The 18,091-nt window shown below is 42.7% G+C and overlaps 1 protein-coding gene across 1 annotated transcript; it reads right to left on the reverse strand.

Moving 5' to 3' along the window:
- Nucleotides 1–511: 511 nt before the first annotated feature.
- RPL14 (ribosomal protein L14) lies at nucleotides 512–3,570 on the reverse strand. Its single transcript, XM_014833471.3, has 6 exons — nucleotides 3,400–3,570; nucleotides 2,745–2,846; nucleotides 2,461–2,555; nucleotides 1,278–1,377; nucleotides 1,115–1,168; nucleotides 512–852 (listed from the first exon to the last, which is right to left on the reverse strand). Exons 1-6 carry the CDS (start codon nucleotides 3,553–3,555, stop codon nucleotides 559–561), a joined length of 801 nt encoding a protein of 266 aa, XP_014688957.3. The 5' UTR covers nucleotides 3,556–3,570; the 3' UTR covers nucleotides 512–558.
- Nucleotides 3,571–18,091: the final 14,521 nt, after the last annotated feature.

The following is an 18,091-nucleotide window of genomic DNA, read 5'->3' on the forward strand; positions in this document are numbered from 1 at the left end:
ACCCTTCAGGCTAGGACATAGAATCCAAAATTGCCACTATTCCCTCTATCACAGAAGCTATTAAACTTTCTCTAGCCTATTAATACAACCAAGCAAAAATGAGTTTTGCCCCATTATCCCAGTGAAGCTGAGAAGCCAGCTGTTGGTTAGAAATGATAGGTTAACTAGAAACTAACAGACCATAACGCATTTTAGTTAATCTTGCTTTTCTACAGTGTATTTTTATAAAATTTACTAAATTTTCAAGCATCAAAAGCTGCTGGGATTTTACATATTTATGAAGAACATATCTGTACGAGGAAAAAAAAATCACCTGGTGTCCTAATTATCACAATTTCCCATGAGAACATTAACCAGTTACATATGACCGTGTGTGACGACTTTATACTGGCCGAGTCTGGGCAGAGTGGGACAAAGTAACTGATTCTCTAAGGATGACATCAACAATTCTACCATCAATCTGTGTCACAATCCCAGCCCTAGCAAGACTTTAATCCATAGATCAAACAGATTTGCTAGCACGTCAAAAAGAATCTTTATTATTTCTATAACAGCCCCTTATGCTTTCTTGCCAGACGCCTTTGGAGCAGGTGCTTTCTGGGCTGGAGTTTTCTGACCCGGAGCTTTCTGACCCTTCTGAGCTTTTGGAGGCGCTGCCTTCTGGCCTGCAGCTTTCTGGGCTGGAGCCTTCTGGGCTGGAGCCTTCTTGCCCGCAGTGGTCGTCTTTTTTGATGGAACCTTTGCGGCAGCTGTTGCAGCTGCACCCTTAGCAGCAGGTGCCTTTTTGGGAGAAGCTTTCAGGAGAGCTGCCTTCTGAAGCTTCCTAACTTCAAGCTTGATTATTCTGTTCCTCTGAAAAATTTCAATATAAATATTTATCATACATGCATGCAAAAAATGTATAATTATGACATATGAATGCACATATTTTGTCAATCTTATCTCTACATCTACATAGGTTGTCAGCATATATAGCATATATGCGTATAAAAGACAACCCTTAAATCTAAGACTTTTATGAAGTCAATTTTGGTGTACCAAGCTTGGGTAAGCAGAATTACCAATCAAGTTTAGGGTTAGAATACAACAATCCTGATAATTTTTCAAAACTTACCATTTTCTTTGCCTTCATGACTTTATAACGATCAAAATCTGTCATCTTGGCTTTCTGTAAAAAAAAAAAAAAAAAAAACACAAAACACACAAAGATATTACCCCTCTCATACCAACCCTCCAGAAAAGAAAAGGTCAGAATTCAAATGATCTTAAGTCATTACCCTTTCCCTGGCTTCAATCTTCTTGGCCCATCTTGTGGCTGCCCATTTTGTATTGATATCTGCCTTCTGCCAGGCTTGTCGAACATACTTCTGGCGGGCACTATAAAAGAAGCAACACCATAGATTAAGGAATTAGCTTTGAAGCCACGCCAATCCAAGGACAGGTTTGTGTCCTCTGAAAAGCACAATTTATACCTCAAATTAAAAAGTGTACGCAAAACGATGCCAAAATTATCCTTCTCTTTTTTTATACTTCCAGATCTAGTTGTCTCCACTGTCATTTACTTATTTGAATGGAGTTCACTAAGCCAGGATGCCTTATAATGTCAAACACACAACTTTAATAAAAAAAGCAAACCAGACCATTTTCTGGATTTAAAAATCACCTCTTATGTATACTATCACTCCAGGATAGTGGATGTGTACAAAATGATTTCCTTTTCATAGAGAATGAGGTGAAGTTAATCCTTAGGCCTACTGTTTTATTCTGTATAAAATGTTTAAAGATTTGTGGTCAATCATCATAAAATCCAACTATAATCATTCTGAATTTCTTTCAAATATTTGAAGTATCAAAACTCAGTATACTTAAAAAATAAAGTAACAGTACACGTTCCATTGCACCGTCGCTGCAGCTCTCTAACGACACACCACGGTGTTTTAACTTCCATAATCTACAACGTGCGAAGAAAAACTCACTACTGACTGTCTCAATTCCTTTCAAGCAGCTGGTAGAACATGCTTAGCAGCTGCCATATTGAGATGATGTATGTTAAATACTAACTGACACACAGTAAAAGCTGAACTAATGATAGCTAGTTTTAGAAAAGAAATCAGTATCTTTGTTGGGAAGCCAAAGTAACTAATATTTTCCAAGAAAAAAGAATTCTGTAGGGAGGTCTTTGCTGTGTAAATCCTGAAAGGGGAACAAGAAAGAGGATGGCAAATCTGGATAAAGGGAAAGCCAGAGAACTACCAGATCACGAGACATTTAAAAAGTAAATAATACCTGTCTACATCTACACTGTAAATCCCCCTTCTAAATTGCTTTCTCTCCTCAACATTGTCTACTATATTTTCAGGGGAAAAACAAAATAGCAAAAACATTTTTTTTAATTCAACTAAGCAAACTTTTACTGGTATAAACAAATCTGGGGAGGGATGAAGGCTGGTGGATAATTACCTGTGTGGGAACTTGAGGATGAAGTCAGTGAGCTGCATGCATTTGAAAGGCATAGCCTGTCTCCTTACCTGAGTGCAAGGTCCATCAACCAAAGCCTAGAATACATAAGATCAAGGATCTCAGTGCAATACGTAACAGTAAGCAAAATGGATAAATACTCTTAAAGCTACCACCTAGAGCACTCCTACCTTAGAGGACCATTGGAATAAGCACCGTTACCACGTATACTACATACCATTCACTGCCACGTGAACTATACTTGTGACACTTTTCCTTACACTTACCCTGTTCTGATCAATAACATCTACAATCGCGACCAGCTTCCCGGCATGAGGTCCAAAGGAGACGTAGGCCACCCGGCCAACCTCCACGAAGCGCCTGAACACCTAAAATGGGGGGGTGGGGGGGAGAAGAGCGACGCTGACTAAAAAATACTCGCTAGTTTATAAGGATCTGCAGCTTAAAGACAACGTGGCTAAGTACCGCGGAAAAGAACGTCGGGGGGGGAACACGGCCAAATGTCATGGCTCGACCTGGACGGACAAAATCCTCAGAGCCGGCGGCGGCAAAAGCCGAGTTCCCTCGGGCCTCCAGGTCTATGGGGCCTGCACTCCCCAGCCCACCAGCCCACCAGCCCACCAGCCCCAGCCCGGCTCGGCCTCGGCTGCCCCACCAGGTCACCCGCCGCCCCAGCAGCCGGGATCCGCCGGGGGCATTGCGCACGCGTGGCCCAAGGCGCGCCGGGCCGGCCAGGCCCTCCACGAGCTCGCCTGCCACACGTCCGGGAAATCCCCAAACTCCGTGCTCCGCCAGCCCCGGGACCCTCACCACGGGCTACCTAAGAGCCGCTGGGCACCGTTCCGCGCCTCCGCTTCCCTGCAGAGGCAGCGGCAGAGCTGCACGGCGGTGAGAATTGGAGCCCAGAACAGCAATACTCACCATGTTGGCGGCGTTCGGCGAGAAGAGACAGGGCCCGCCCAGCCGTACGCATGTGTAGAAAGCCGCCCCGCCTTGTGGCGGGGGAGACGCCGACGTGTGCACCGATTGGTTTGGATTGGAGCGTGCGTGCGTGCGTGCGTGCGAACGCACACGCATGCGCACTGGGAAAACATGGCGGAGCCGGCCACAGTTGGCGTGTTCTTTCCCGGACGTGAGTCGAGGGATTGGTTTCGGTGATCTTGCGGGTGACGTGCAGGAAGGTCATCTCTTAGAATTTTAGGGTGAAGAAGAGCACCGAAGCTATGACGTCCAATGTAATTCTGTCCGCATTCCATTTGACTTCGTTTTTTAACATTCTTGCATCTTTCCTTCTATTAGTCAGTTCTCTGTTTGTTTTTGTCTAAATGTTGTTGCTCGTGGCTTAGTATTGTTTTTTCCCTCTCCCTAAGTGACCCTAGTAATTTTTTTAACCTTTCATTTTAAAGTAATTCAGATTTAGAGAAAAGTTACAAAACTACTACAAATAATTCCCATAAACTCTTCCTTAGATTCCCCAAACATTAACATTTTATGTTTACTTTATCGTTCTATCGGTTATTTTAGGAACCATTTGAGAGGAAATTGCAGACACGTTCCTTTATCTCTACATATTTAAATGTGTTATTTCCTAAAAACAAGGACATTATCTTACGTATTCAGAACAAAGATCAAAATCAGGAAATTAATAACGGTATATAGACTATTATTTAATTTGCAGTCCTTATTCAAATATTATCAGTTGTCCCACTTATGTCCTTCAAAGCAAATGAAAAAATTTTTTTTCCTGGCCCATGATCTAATGGAGGATTACAAGTTGCATTTAGTTATCATGTCTAGTTTTTAAAAACTTCGTAGTGAGTCTTTCGCTTTTCCTTGTCTTTCATAGTGCTGACGTTTTTTAAATACAGGCTAGTTATTTTGTAGAATGTCTGTCAATATGGATTTATTGTAGTTTTCCTCATGATTAGATTGAGATTATGCATTTTTGGTAGAAGTGTGGTGCCCTTGATCCACCACATCAGAACACATGCAGGATATCTCTTTGTTGCCTTTCATCACTTGATTATGGTAGTGATCATTGTGCTGACAATTCCCAGATGTATTCAGTCCTTTTCTTTAAGCTCTGTGCCCAGCATATCTTCCCAGGGCTGTTCAAACAGCCTTCTAAGTGACCTGCTTTCTCTGTTGCTCCCTTTAATCCTGTTCTCTGCTCATCAGTCAGAGGGATCTTTTTAAAAAATAAATCAGATCACATCACTTCCTGTTTAAAACACTTCAGTGGCTTTCTACAGTATTTAGAATAAAATCTAAACTCCTTACTCAGGGCTACAAGGCCCTGCATCATATGCTCCTGTATCCGAACACACCTTATGCTAGCCCCGTTCCCCTTCATTGTGCTTCAGCCACACTGGTCTTGAACAGGCTAAGCTGTCTCCTGCTCTATGACTTTTGCACCTGGTGTCTCCCCTGAGGAATGCTCTTCCCTCTGTTTGTACTTATCTCATGGCAGTGCCAACTCATCTCTTGTATTTTTTTCTAGTAGCTCTTCTGAGAGACTTAGCCGGACTACCACATAAAAGAAATAGGTCATTTCCCTTCCTGCTAGCTCAGCCTTTTGTCCCTCAGAGCTATTACCACAATTGCAATTGTTTGACTTACTTTTCTTTTCACTTAAGTTCTAGTTTTGTGCCAAATGGAATAAGTTCCATGAGGGCAGGACCTTGGCCATCTTCTTTTCTTAGCATAATGCCTGATAAGGGGCTCAATAAGTGGGTGTGAATGAATTAGTCTTTAGGCCTTGGTATCTTGCTTTATAATTTACAAAGCAAAAGACATGAATAAAAACATTCATAACAACACTTTTGTGGTAGTAGCCCCAAACTGGAAACTATCCAAGGCCCATAAACAAGAGAATGGATAAACTGTGGAAGTCTGTAGCAGTGGAGTCAACAGCAACTACACAGAACAATTTGGATGAATTTATACACAGCTGAAATAAATCAGACACAAAGAGTTTATGCTGTGACTTCATTTATATAAAGTTCAAATCAGGCGAACTAATCTATGGTTGTTAGAAGTAATGATTGTGTTTACCCTTGTCGCAGGCAGCAGTGGCTGGAGGGGAAGAGGGGCTTCTGAACTGCTGGTGGTGTTTCTTCATCTGGATATTTGTTACATGAGTGTGTTCAGCTTGTGAAAATTAAGAGCTCTACCCTTATGATTTGTGCATTTCTTTTCCCCAATTATATGTTAACTTAAATGTTTTTTAATGGAGTTTCCTAGGTCTACAAGCAGAGAATATGATATGCAGGTGTGGAGAGAGTCCAGAACCTGCATTTAAAAACAAGCTCCCCTACTGGTTCACTGAACACACTTTGGGAAACATTTTTGGATACTCCACACAGGAACAGAATTATTTTTCTAAAGTTAATTATCTGATTATGTCATCTCTGTCTAAAATCCTCCTAATGTTCATTTTTATTCCCTAGTCTATAGGATAAAGCCCAAACTCCCTAGCCTGGCATTCAAGGCCCTCCACAAGCTTACCCCAACACCTTGCTAGGTTTTTCTCTCTGGGCATTCTGTGTCCCTCATCCCTAATCCCGCTATAGCTACAATTCTGGCGACTTTTCCTGCAGCTGGGACCCCTCTTCCTAGAATGTGCTCCCAACTTTTTCTTCCTAGAGAACGACAGCGTGTCCTTGAAGAAGCATCTCAAGATCCCCTCCCGAGCAGCCCCAGGCAGTTTTCAGGTTTCTTCGAAGCTCTAAGAAAGCCTTGTCTACCTCGTGAGGTCGCAGTAGTCCAGGAATGAACAAGACAATCATTAGCAACTACAGACCTCAGAAACCAGATAACCAGACCAGCACATGCAGAGCTCGGGTTGGCGGGCTGCGCCCCTTCTGGGAGAACCAACTGGCTCGTCCAATCACCGGCAGGAACGGCAACTCGTGGGTGATGCCAGGATTCAACATGGCGTCTTGGTGCCGCTCGGCGGTCTATTCGGGCCTCCCCCTGCGGACCTACGCCGTAGCTGCTCGTCCAATCGCCAAGACGGAGGTCGAGCCTAGGTGCGCCCTTGCAACAAAGCTGGCGGCCAGAGGCGCTCACGTTTAAGGGATTCCGCTGGTCCTTCGTGCGAGCTGCCTTGGAGGTTGTGTCCCCCTGAACCGCGCCTCACTGCTCTTGCTGTGGCAAGAGACAGATGTGAGGGGCAAGGTGTACTCTCCGCTTCGGGTTCCTGCCCCGAGGCGCCGAGCAGAGGGGTTGCACAGGTCCCGGGTCCCAGCTGGAGGACGTGGGGAAGAGCAGCAGCACGCCCACTTCCCTGCAGTGTTTGTAGAGTACCTGCGCGTGTCACTGTGGCCAGAGCCGTCCACTTGTAACCAGCTGGACCCCAGTATTCCTGTCAGCTGCAGCTGAGTAGATGTGTCTCGTTTTTTTCTCACTCATGAGGGATGGTGGCATTAGTTTATCAGACAAAATGTCTGGGGCCCCAAAGAGAAAGAAAATTGAGCCTGTTCAAGAAGTGAACCAAAAGCTACCCCCAAATCTGACTTCCTTTCTTGTTCCTGTAAACTTTCAGATGTGTGAACCAATCCCAGTTATGACAAATTGGCATAGTAGTTCTATGCATGCCTACCTGGCATGGTGGACAGGTGCATGTACATTTAGGAGTGAAAAAAATGCGTTGTTACATCTGTTTTAAAAATTTGCATTTTAGGAGACCTGAAGCTGAGCAATACAGTGTCCAAGCCCGGTCAACCTGAAATCACCCGAAATAAACCTGTAGCCCAGCAAAAGTAGGTGTATTGATTCATTGCAGTAAGGGGCGCTGCACACCAGAAACACCATGGGGCATTTAACCAAATGAAGGAAAAGATACAGTTACAGGATTGTGGAATGGAATTTAAACAATTCCATTGTTTAGATGGAGCTTAAATGAAACACTGTTTAGAAAGGCTCAAAGCAAAGCAGGACTGTGTAAAGGGGTCAACATCAGGCCTAGACAGCAAAATGGACCCATGAAAATGTTGTCCAAAAACCCTTTTCTGAAGCTTTGCACCTGGGTTGTAAATTGAAACTGCTTTTCTATGTTAAAGTGACTTAGATCTTCCAGGCAAGAGTGAGATGTTTCATTTTTACTGATAAAATTTCAAAGACCAAAGTTTCTGAGAGTTTGATTTTAGAGAACAAAGTTTCTCAATGAGTAAAGCAGTGGTGACTCAAGAGTAGGGTTATTAAGACACTTTACAGATGTTGCATGACATTGGCAGAAATATTGTTTCCTGTTAACTTTACAGCTTTTTTTATGTTTTTCCTACCTGATAAGTAGCCATGTAGATTTTACTTTCTCAGTCAGAGCTAGTTTTTACTTAACAAGAATGCTGATGGTATAGCAGGAAGGTATTCTGAGGGTTAAGTCAATGGGCAAGTTTTAGATCTTTTCTGTTGCAAAGCAGGAGGTAAACTCACAAACTACAGGTGACAACATGTCCTGGGATGAGAAAGATGTCCGTAATGAGGAGAACATTGGCCTATTAAATCACAGGAGCCTGAGTGAGAGGCAAATGAAGGTCATTTTAGCAATCCAGTGGTTGCTCACCTCCAACTTCTTGTTCCCAAAGAGGCTGATGGACTCAGGAATGGGTCAGGACTCCTGCAATGCCATGCCCCGCTCCTTCAGAAATAGAAGCATTGGACAGTACTCTAAATGCTAGAATGGGGTTTTGTGATCTGTCTTTCGTGTTTAATAACCAAGGAGGTAGCGTTGGTTTCTATGCCTTTGAAAGATCGGTCCAGTGTCAAGAAAATACTTGAGAAACATAGCAGATCTAAGGGACATGGAAAGGCCACAGCAAATATGGAGGCTTTTGTTGCCTTTGAGTGTAAGAAACTTTTAACAGAAGTTGTGATGCCTTAAAATGGATCATTATACTCCTTATTCTCTGTAGAAAACACATTATTCCATTACATGAATGGCTCACTAACACCAAGAATGTATATGCATTCTCTCATTATATCACAGAAGTGGACTCAGTGGTAAAGAAGAATGTTAGCTAGGTACCACATGGTACTCTGGAAACAGCTGAACAAATGTAGAATGAACTGATCAAGCTAATAGGCCTCCAAATGGAGAATGAGCTCTAGGAGCAGCTAAAAGCAACCAGAGTCTTTAGTGTGATCCTTGAGGGGAGCACTGGTATCTCCTCCAAAGAAAATCTCTCCTTCTCTGTATGCTGTGTTCACTGCAGTGAAGAAGGTAAGGTGGAGCTTTGTAAGATCCGATCACTTTTGTCGAGGCCATTGGCATGATTGAGAATCTCCTGATGGAACTCTTCCTGCAGAGAATATCAGTCTGGGGTTTAGCCAAGGAAATTCTGTGGGGTTTCAGTTACCGGAGCATAATTCCATGAATGGTCAGCTGGCAAGGATTTGCAACATCTTTCCCAAGAACTTGCTCTTGGCCTCTAAGATGGAGGGGCTGAACCCAACTATTATTTGGTCCTGTGCATTGGAGCCCATCACCAGACTTGTGGTGGGCAAAGTCATGGTACTGCCAAAGGCATTCTCAGAGCACTTCCCAGCTCAGCTGGGGTTGCTGCAGGCATTCCTGATGAGTAGGGTGCAAAGCAGGAGGAAGATGAGGAGGAAGAAAGAAGCATCAGAGAAAATGCCAGGTGGGGCAGACTTTCAGTGTCTGAGCCTTTTAACGGCCCGCTGTACAATCCTCCTCAAGGTTTTTCAGGAAATAGGTACCCACAGGGAGGCTTAAAGATCTTTTTTATTCCATCACCAAGTTTGACTTCTTGGTAATGAAGGTATGGGCTGAGTGCATCCTTTCATATACTAAGTCCTTGCCTCAGGACGTGTAGCAGTCTAACTGACCTCATCTGCTTGTCATCTGAGGGTTCCTGAAAATGAAGGTCGATGGGACCCAGGCTTTGTGTCCTTGTACAATGAAGTAAAGCATGGGAATAGAAGAATCTCCCGCTTTCCCCATGTTGTGTGGTCAACAAGTTCTCCAAAATGTCTTCATGGCCACAGACCTCCAAGAGAGCCACAGAAAGGCCTTGTTTATTCCCCTTCTGAACCATGTCATTTTTGAAGTGCAGGAGCAGCTGTTAAAGTGCTTGCTGTGATTTGTTGCTCACTACCTCTTCCCAAGCAATCTGCATTTTCTGAAGAATCAGGAGTCTGAGATGGCACTATATGAGGCATTCAAGGGAGATATTCTCTACCTGGATAGGTATAGAGCAGAGCTGCAGAGGTAGCCAGCTGAGTGGATGGATGTTCCCAGGCAAGAGCAGCCAAATCATATCCTTGCTTCTCTGCAACACTTGAACCTCATCTGCTACCCCAGCATTAATACAGCCCTCTCTGTTCTGGCCACTACCCTGGCCACTATTCCTGTCCATGTCCCACCTGGAAAGTGAGAGAGTCACTCTGACAGAGGCACTCTCGAAGGGAGCAAGGGCTTGTCTGGGCTGGCCCTGACATGTATTCCTCAGGACATCTGATGTACATCAGGTCTCGGATGACTTTGACCCATACACACACTGACAGAGTGGCTGGAATGCTTCCTGAATTGCTGAGCTTATATACTGGTACTTGGAATTTGCCCCAGGACAAGTGAGTCTGCTGAACATATTTTTAGGTTTTGCTATCTATTTTATATGGTTGTTTTAAAAAGGCTTTCCAGTATAAATGGAGCTTGTACTTCTAATGAGGGAAGTGGATCTTGTGACCCTTTGATGCAGTGATATTAGGGGACAATAGGATAAGAGGCAGCCAGAGGTGCTCAGTACATTTAAAATCTAATCACTGTGGTTCAGTAAAGAAGAGTTGTGTATGGAGCTCTTAAATGCAAGTGGTATTTTAAGTTCTCTTTACCTGCTATTATTAGAACTTAAAACTTTGCAGAGAAACCTTGGGTAGAACCCAAGCATGCTTTTTAAAAAAGTAACAATATGTAGTATAGAATCATTAGAGTAGTCAAGGAATCCTTTTATGGGACTGGGGTAGGGAAAGGAAGGAAAAAGGGGAGCTTTAGAGAGAAGGGAAGAGAGAGAGAGAAAAGAAAGACATGCCCATGGTGAGGAGTGGGCACATAAATTCAGCCATTGCCTCTGGTTCTCTGGCAGAGAAGCAGTATGGTTTGCTGGGAGAAATACAAGCTGTTGAGGCAGCCCTGAGTTCACATCTTCCCTCTGTCCCTCTCTTGCTGTGTGATATTGGTTGAGTTACTTAACCTTTTCATCTCCTTTTGTCTGTTTAAAAGCTCTCTGTATTTCCCTAAACATTGTTGGAAGGGTAAATTGAGATAGGGTATGTGGAAAATACTGTGTAAATTATAAGATTGTGTATGTGGTTAACTACCTTGGTGCTGAGAGATTTGTAGTAAGACCGTAACTCATTGATTCAGCTGTTTAGCAAACTCTTAAGTACACATAATGATCATAGCTTTCATTTGTTGGTCACATTTTTTGTGCCAAGCCCTGTGCTAAGTGGGCCCTATGGTCCATAATACAGCCCCTGCCCTCAAAGAACTCTAGCCTGGGACAGCTCTTCTCTCATCAGACATGCCCTCTGGCAGCTCAGTGCTGCAGCCCTAGATGAATTCACCTGACAAGACTGGGCTTCACAGCCTGGGGCAGCCTTTCCCTCAAGGGAGCGGATCTGGATTGTTCTTACCTCTGTGCTGATTTGCAACTGGGACTGAGGGCTTTTAGTGGAGGTGAGCTGGCAGGACTTGGGAAGAGTGAGACAAGGTCGCCCTCTTTGATGGCTGTGTTGAACCCACTGATATTCCTTATTCACTTGTAGAATGAGTTTACCTCAGAAAGGTTGAGCCTGTCTGCTGGGGGAAAGGGTGGCAGAGATGTTGAGAGGTTTGTGGGGAGGTGTGCAAGGTTGGTTGGGATCCCAGGGCAAGGTTGGTGCTCCTGCACCAGTGGACAGGGTCAACTTCCGAAAAAGTAAAGTGACAGAAACACATAGGATGGCCTTTAACTCCAAGGAAGGTACACGTGATAATCTTGGCTGGCTTGATACTTCCTTGGAATTCTTTGACCTACTGTATCTTTTCATTGATTCTTTACAAGAGTCCCATGAGGTGGGGAAATGACTGTGATAGGAGACCATATGATATTGTCAAAAGACAGTTTGATGATGTTCTCAATCCTTTCTGTGACCCTGGGCAATTTACTTGCTGTCTCTAAACCTCAGCTTCCTCTGTGGCAAAATAAGGATGACAAATGTCAACCTCAAGGCTAAATGGAAGGATCTATTTCAGAGATCCACAAACTTTTCTTGTAAAGGACCTGGTAGTAAATATTTTAGACTTTGATAGCCACACAGTCTCGACCACAACTGTTCAATTCTGCCGTTTTATTGCAAAAGCAGCCATAGATAATATAAAAATGAATGGGCGTGGTTGTGTTCCAATAAACTTTACTTATAAACAAGCAGTTGGGCTAAAATTGACCCATGGGCCATGGTTTGCCAACCCCCGGTCTAGACAAAGTCCTTAACCTGTCAGAATTTGTCCTCAATTAGTCTCTGTAAAATGAGTGCTAAGATATTGAATATTTAAGTGTGTGCCGGGTGGATGTTCTAAGTGCTTTGGGCTTCATTGTCTTCAGGTAAAAGAGAAGCCAGATTCTGGCTGGGAGCTTGCTGGCAAGATTGGCTTACTGGTAGGAACTCTTCCTTGATTTCTTGAACTGAATTCTTCCTTGACTTTTGTGGGTACCATTATGCAGGTAACCTAATTTCCCGTGTTCCTGAGACAAATCTTTAAGGCATGCATATCTACTTGTCTGGGACAAATATATTGGAAGGAAAAGATGGAAAATAATACCTTATGTTTGGGAGAGTTTCATGGACTATCTAAGCTAAAGAGAAGAAGGATAAACAAGGTCTAGAATCTGGGTGAAGAGAAAAAGTATCCATGGGCCACGCTAAAGCCCTTGGAACTTGAACAAATTGCTCTTGGGCCACAGAGCCGTGAAGATTTCCCCCATTCTTCACTGGGGTTTTGTCCTCCAGGCTTCCAGGCCGGAGGTGACTGCTGAGGTTGGTGGGAGGCTGGGAGATTAATTGCAAGTGAGTTGCTGTTATGATGGCCATTCCAGACTGCCCAGCTGGGTCCCTGCTACTGCTAAGACTGGGTGACCACAGGCTGGGTTCAAACAGAGTAGAGAGGTGCACAGCTCTCCCAAGGCCAGAGGTACATGCTCTCCTTCTAGTTCTGTGAGATTGAGACACCACAGTATCTTTCCAATGATTGTTATTTGGAGAATTAAGCTAGTTTGAAGTGAATTTTTATTACTTAAAACCAAAAGAATGTGTGTATATTTCTATATATGAGATATTTTTTATTGTGTATTTGTATATTGATTGATTAACCTCCCTCTTTTCCAAAAGGGGGTAAGTTCCCTGGGGGTATGAGGCTTATCTGTTTTTAGCACTTCTCTGTCCCCAGGGACTAACACTGTGTTCAGCACATACACAGGCTCTCAATTGTTGTTGCATGTTATTGGGTGCCCCCGAGCACTCAGTGGTGTGGGGTGAGTCTTAAGCAGAAATTAGGGGGCAAGGAGTGAAGGAGGATATTGTAAAGAGGGGACTGAATGCTTGCTGGTTTGGATTGAGAAAAGTTACTGTGCACTCCTTTTGCAAGGTTTTCACTTAGCTTCTGGGTGAATGTTTGGCAGGTACACATAAATGATTATATCTTCCCTTGGTCCTAATTGATTCCTTTGGAAAGATAAGCTTTAGCAACTACACTTTTCACCCTCGGAGGAATAACTCCATTTATTCCTCATTGTGCACTATGTCAGGGGCAAAGAATGCTGGATAACTTTTTCCCATTGTTATATTCAGAAATGTATTAGCACTCCATTTTGGCAAGTACATCATGCCTGACTTCTTGCTCTTTCTCTTACGGGTACAATTTTGTTCCCTTATAAAGGTTTTCTATTCCCTTATAAAGTGTTTTCTATTATTGGCTCTTATTAATTGTGCCCTTTATTTGTTAGAAGAGTTGTGTTTTAGGGCCCTGGCTCTAGGGATGTTCCCCAGGCTATGATGGATCAATGGAAAACAGTCTGATGGAAAATGACACATATTTAGAATTAAAACACAAAAACTTGCACACAAATGTTCATAGCAGCATTATTCATATAGCTAAATAATGGAAACAACCCAACTGTCCATTGACTGATGAATGGGTAAATAAAATGTGGTACATTCATGAAATGGACTATTATATGGCAATAAAAACCAACAAAGTACTGATAAATGCTACAGAATGGATGAACCTTGAAAACATTACACTAAGTGAAAGAAGTCGGTCACAAAAGACCACATATTGTGTAATTGCATTTATATGAAATGTGCAGAATAGGCAAATCTATAGAGACAGGAAGTAGATTAGTGATTGCCAGGGGCTGGGGAGAGGTGGATGGGGGGATGGGGTGTGACAGCTAATGGGTATGGAGTTTCTTTCTGAGTTGGTGAAATACTCTAAAATGAGTATGCTGGCACAACTCTGTGAGTATATTAAAAACCACTGAATTAAATGAGTGAATTATATCATATGTGAATTGTAGCTTGATAAATCGGTTAAAATTTTTTTTAAATGTACACAGCTCTGACCTTTTGAGATTTGGTGTGAATGTGTGAAAAATAGTGAATGTGTCTATGCATGAGCAGCAGTGGTGTTGGAGAGTAGGAACGTCTGCTCTGTGTGTTTGTGTGTAGTAAGGGCGTCTGGGTGGTATGGAAGTATCAGGGTATGGTGGAGGGGCAGGGTATCTGTGTATGATGTGTAAGAGGGGCACAGGTGTGTGTGGTATGAGTGGGTAATAGCCAGGACACTGTGGTGGGTGTGTGGGGAATGGGCGTGGCTTTGTAAGTGAGTGCGTGCATGAGGGGGACAGACGTGTCTGTGGTGGGAGACATCAGTGTGTCTCTCTGTGGTGTGTGTAGTGTTCTGAAGTGAACCCAACTGAGTGAGAGTTGCCATGTCTTTTCCTCTCCTGAGTGCAAGGACAGTTATCCAAAGTTCATTCTTTCTAAGGATTATAGCCTCTAGAACTATTGGTTTGTTATGTAACCATGATCCTGAGCGCTTTTTTCCCCCCAATAAGCAGAGGAAATGTTGTGGTTTTTGCTGTACATATTTTTCTTGATGGGCTGTGAGTCCAGGAGCCAAGATAAGCAAGCAAAATCAAGATCTTTGACACTCTTCACAACATCAACAATAGGCTGAATAATTTATGATAGAACCAGGAAACCAGAGGGGAGTCACTGGTGTATTCCAGGGGCCTAAAAGAGTGCCTAGAAGAGAATAGGCCTGCCACAAATATTTTTAAGTGAATTAATGAATAACCAAAGCCTTGGAGTATACTACATGTCCATAAAAGGGGTCTGCTTTGATAAACTAGCCTACACAGCTGCTGAAAATCACACACAAATCACTTGGACTGCTTAGCTACCTATGCTGAGGGAGACTACTCTCCAGGGTAGGAATGGAAGTTCCACACGTGTTGGAGTCTTAACAGCACCAGAAATAGAACTTTGCTGCAAAGAGCTTTCCGAGAGGCTTGCTAAGTAGGTGAAAACTCTTGCATCACTATGGAAACCTCCCCACAAAATGAATCACATTACAACAAGAAGGATGCTAAATAATGCAATATAGAGAATATGGCGGTCTGATCCCCTATCATCTTGTTTTCCTCATGTCCTATTGCTCTCCCTCTAGCTCATTCTTTCTCCAGCCACATTGGCCTCCTTCTGTTTTCAGGTATGGCAAGCAAGTTCCTGCTTTGGAACCTGGGCACTGGCTGTCCCCTCTCCAAAACATTCTTCCCCCAGACATTTGCCTGGCTCACTCCCTCGTCTCCTTCAAGTCTTTGCTCAGATTCATTTTCTCAGTGTGGCCTATCCTGGCCATCCTATTTAAAGTCTAACATAAAATAATTTACTCCATTATCACATTATTGTTTTATTGTCTGTCCCCTCTCTGTCCCTACTAAAATTTAATCTCTGAGAAAGCAAAATAAATTTGTTTTGTTCTTTGATGTGACCTAGGTGCCTCAAACATCACCTCCTTCAATTGAATGCCCTCAATAAATATTTGTTGAATAAATAAATAACTTATTAATTGTGAAACTGAATCCTCTCTGAAAGGTTTGGGGCACCTTGTTTAAACAGCAAACAGAAAGTTCTGTGTTTTAAGTTGTGGCTGAGGTACCATCATCCATGATATATTTGGAGCTGGATCCTGTGATCTGGTCTCAAATAGCTGCTCTGTGGATAATTGTTGCTATCCTAGACCTTTGACCCATTCATCTCAGCCCACCTGTGTTCTAGCTATAATCCTAGAATTGGGCAAAAGATTCTACAATCCAAGGAAGATATATAGCCATGATTAAGCAAATCAAACACATAATTATAACACTTTGTGTTAAATGTAGCCAGTCTCTGAGTATTTGTTATTAAAGTATCTCTAATATTGAGACACTAACAGATTCTTCATGTAAATTCAAATGAAAACGTGTGATTGATTTTCAACTTTGCATTTTATGTTGAAAGGCTTGTGAGAATTTGATTAAGTATGTAGACAACTTTGAGATGTTTAAGAGAACTTGATTTACTACATTATACACTTGATCTTTTTTGGATTTATATGACTTTCTTTAGTGCTTATGAAGGTTTTTTAGGTTTGTAGGTCTGCCCTGTCAGGCATATGAAGTGCTTGAAAAATTCAAATATATGACATTTATGAAATAAATTTAAGAATTTCAGAAAGTTTAATTAGTAACAGTTTTAAGTGGTGCCAATGTTGCTGGAAATTTAATCTCTTAGACGAGACTTAGTTGGAGATTTATCACAGAGCAAGCTAAAGTTATTGTTTCTAATTTATAGAAAAATTACTAGATGTAAAGTCAAATATAAACAAGATTTATAAGTTGAAATCAAAGGTTTAAGAAAATTTAGGTGTTTAGACTTTAGACTTTAAAAAAAGTAACATTATATTAATGGCAAGAAACTGTCAGTCCATCCTGTGCACATAACCCTTCTTAGACATTTGAAAGGAAAAGTCTGTACTGACCACTTTGAAATAATGGGTTGAAGATAAATCCACAAACGAGCTTGAGAAGGGTCAGGACATTGAGAGCCCAGGAAACCTGAACAAAGACATAGGGCCACATCTGAACGAGAAGATGACCACATTTAATTCTGGTCACCTGGCCCCTGAGAGGTGGCGTCAGACCCAGGAAAGGCATCAGGGGGAAAACAATGACTGCAGCGGGGACTTAGTTTGCACCAAGTTCAGCTGTGAGTTACAGGGACTGTCAATAACTGTGGCTTAAAGTCATTAGACATTTATTTCCTTCTCTTGTGGGAAGCCCTGGGCTGGCCTAGTGCCTTGGCTCAGGGACACAGCTTACTCCTCCGCCACCCCTAATGTCCTGAGGTGGCCTTCTTCTCACTACCCCCGGCCTACAGATTCTGCCTTACACCCATGCAGCAGGATAGAGGAAGAAGGCAAAGGGGTCTGCCCACTGTCTTCTCGGGAAGAGTCTGGCCTGCCACATCAGGACACTTCTGCTTCCTTCCCATTGATCAGAACTCAGCCTCATCATTGCATTCACGCCTCCCTGCAAACGATGCTGGAAATGGAGTCTGTGTCTGGGTGGCCGTGAGCCCTGCTAAACCCAGACAGTCTAGTATTAGTACTGTGGAGAAAGGCAAAAACAAATTTCAGGAAGCAGATACCTAATACCCTACACCTGTGATGTGGGCAGCAGCAAGCCTCGGAAGGTGAAATTGGGTATCTTAAGACTTTCATCTGGAATGGCGGAGTTGAGAGGGGGTGGAAGTGACAGCCTTACTCACTGAAACGTGTACAGCGCGAACGTGGGCTTGCTCCCTAAACGTCACAGAACTATAGCTGGGGCTTATGTTTAAAACCGAAGAAAGGTCATTTAGGGCAAATAAGAAATGTTCTTTTAGATGTAGCATTTAAAAAACAAAACAAAAACTGAGGAATGAGTTAGCCTAAGAGACGGTATGAGAGGAAAATATAAATTTGGGTCCAGAACTTTTTCATAATTTTACCAATGACACGTTCTTAGAGGTTATTAAGAAGAGGAACCATATAAGGTTGAAAGAAACTGCTTTGCTTACAGAAAAAACAGCCTTTTGTGTACAAAATCTAGGCCTGGAAAGTCTAGTCCACATGTTACTCTTCTATTTTTTTTTTTTTAATTGAGGAAACCTATTCCTTTCCTCTTTCTCTCTTTTTAATTAAGTTATGACTTACCTGCAGTAAAATACAGAGATCTTAAATATATGGTTAATGGGTTTTAACAAGTGTTTCTGTCCTTATAACCACTATCCAGACCAAGATACAGAACATTTCTGTCACCCCATTAAGTTCTCTCTTGCTTCTTCACTCCATCCCATGTGGAGGGTGGTCTGCCCTCCCAATAGTGGTCAAACACTCTTCTGCCTTCATCACCACAGATTTATTTGGCCAATTTTTAAAGTTTTTGTAAATGGAATCATACAGTATTTATTCTTTTGGGTCTGGCTTCTTCAGCTCAATATTATGTCTGTGAGATTCATCCATGTTGTT

The sequence above is a fragment of the Equus asinus genome, chromosome 21 (assembly GCF_041296235.1).
Source record: "Equus asinus isolate D_3611 breed Donkey chromosome 21, EquAss-T2T_v2, whole genome shotgun sequence".
NCBI classification, from domain to species: Eukaryota; Metazoa; Chordata; class Mammalia; order Perissodactyla; family Equidae; genus Equus; species Equus asinus.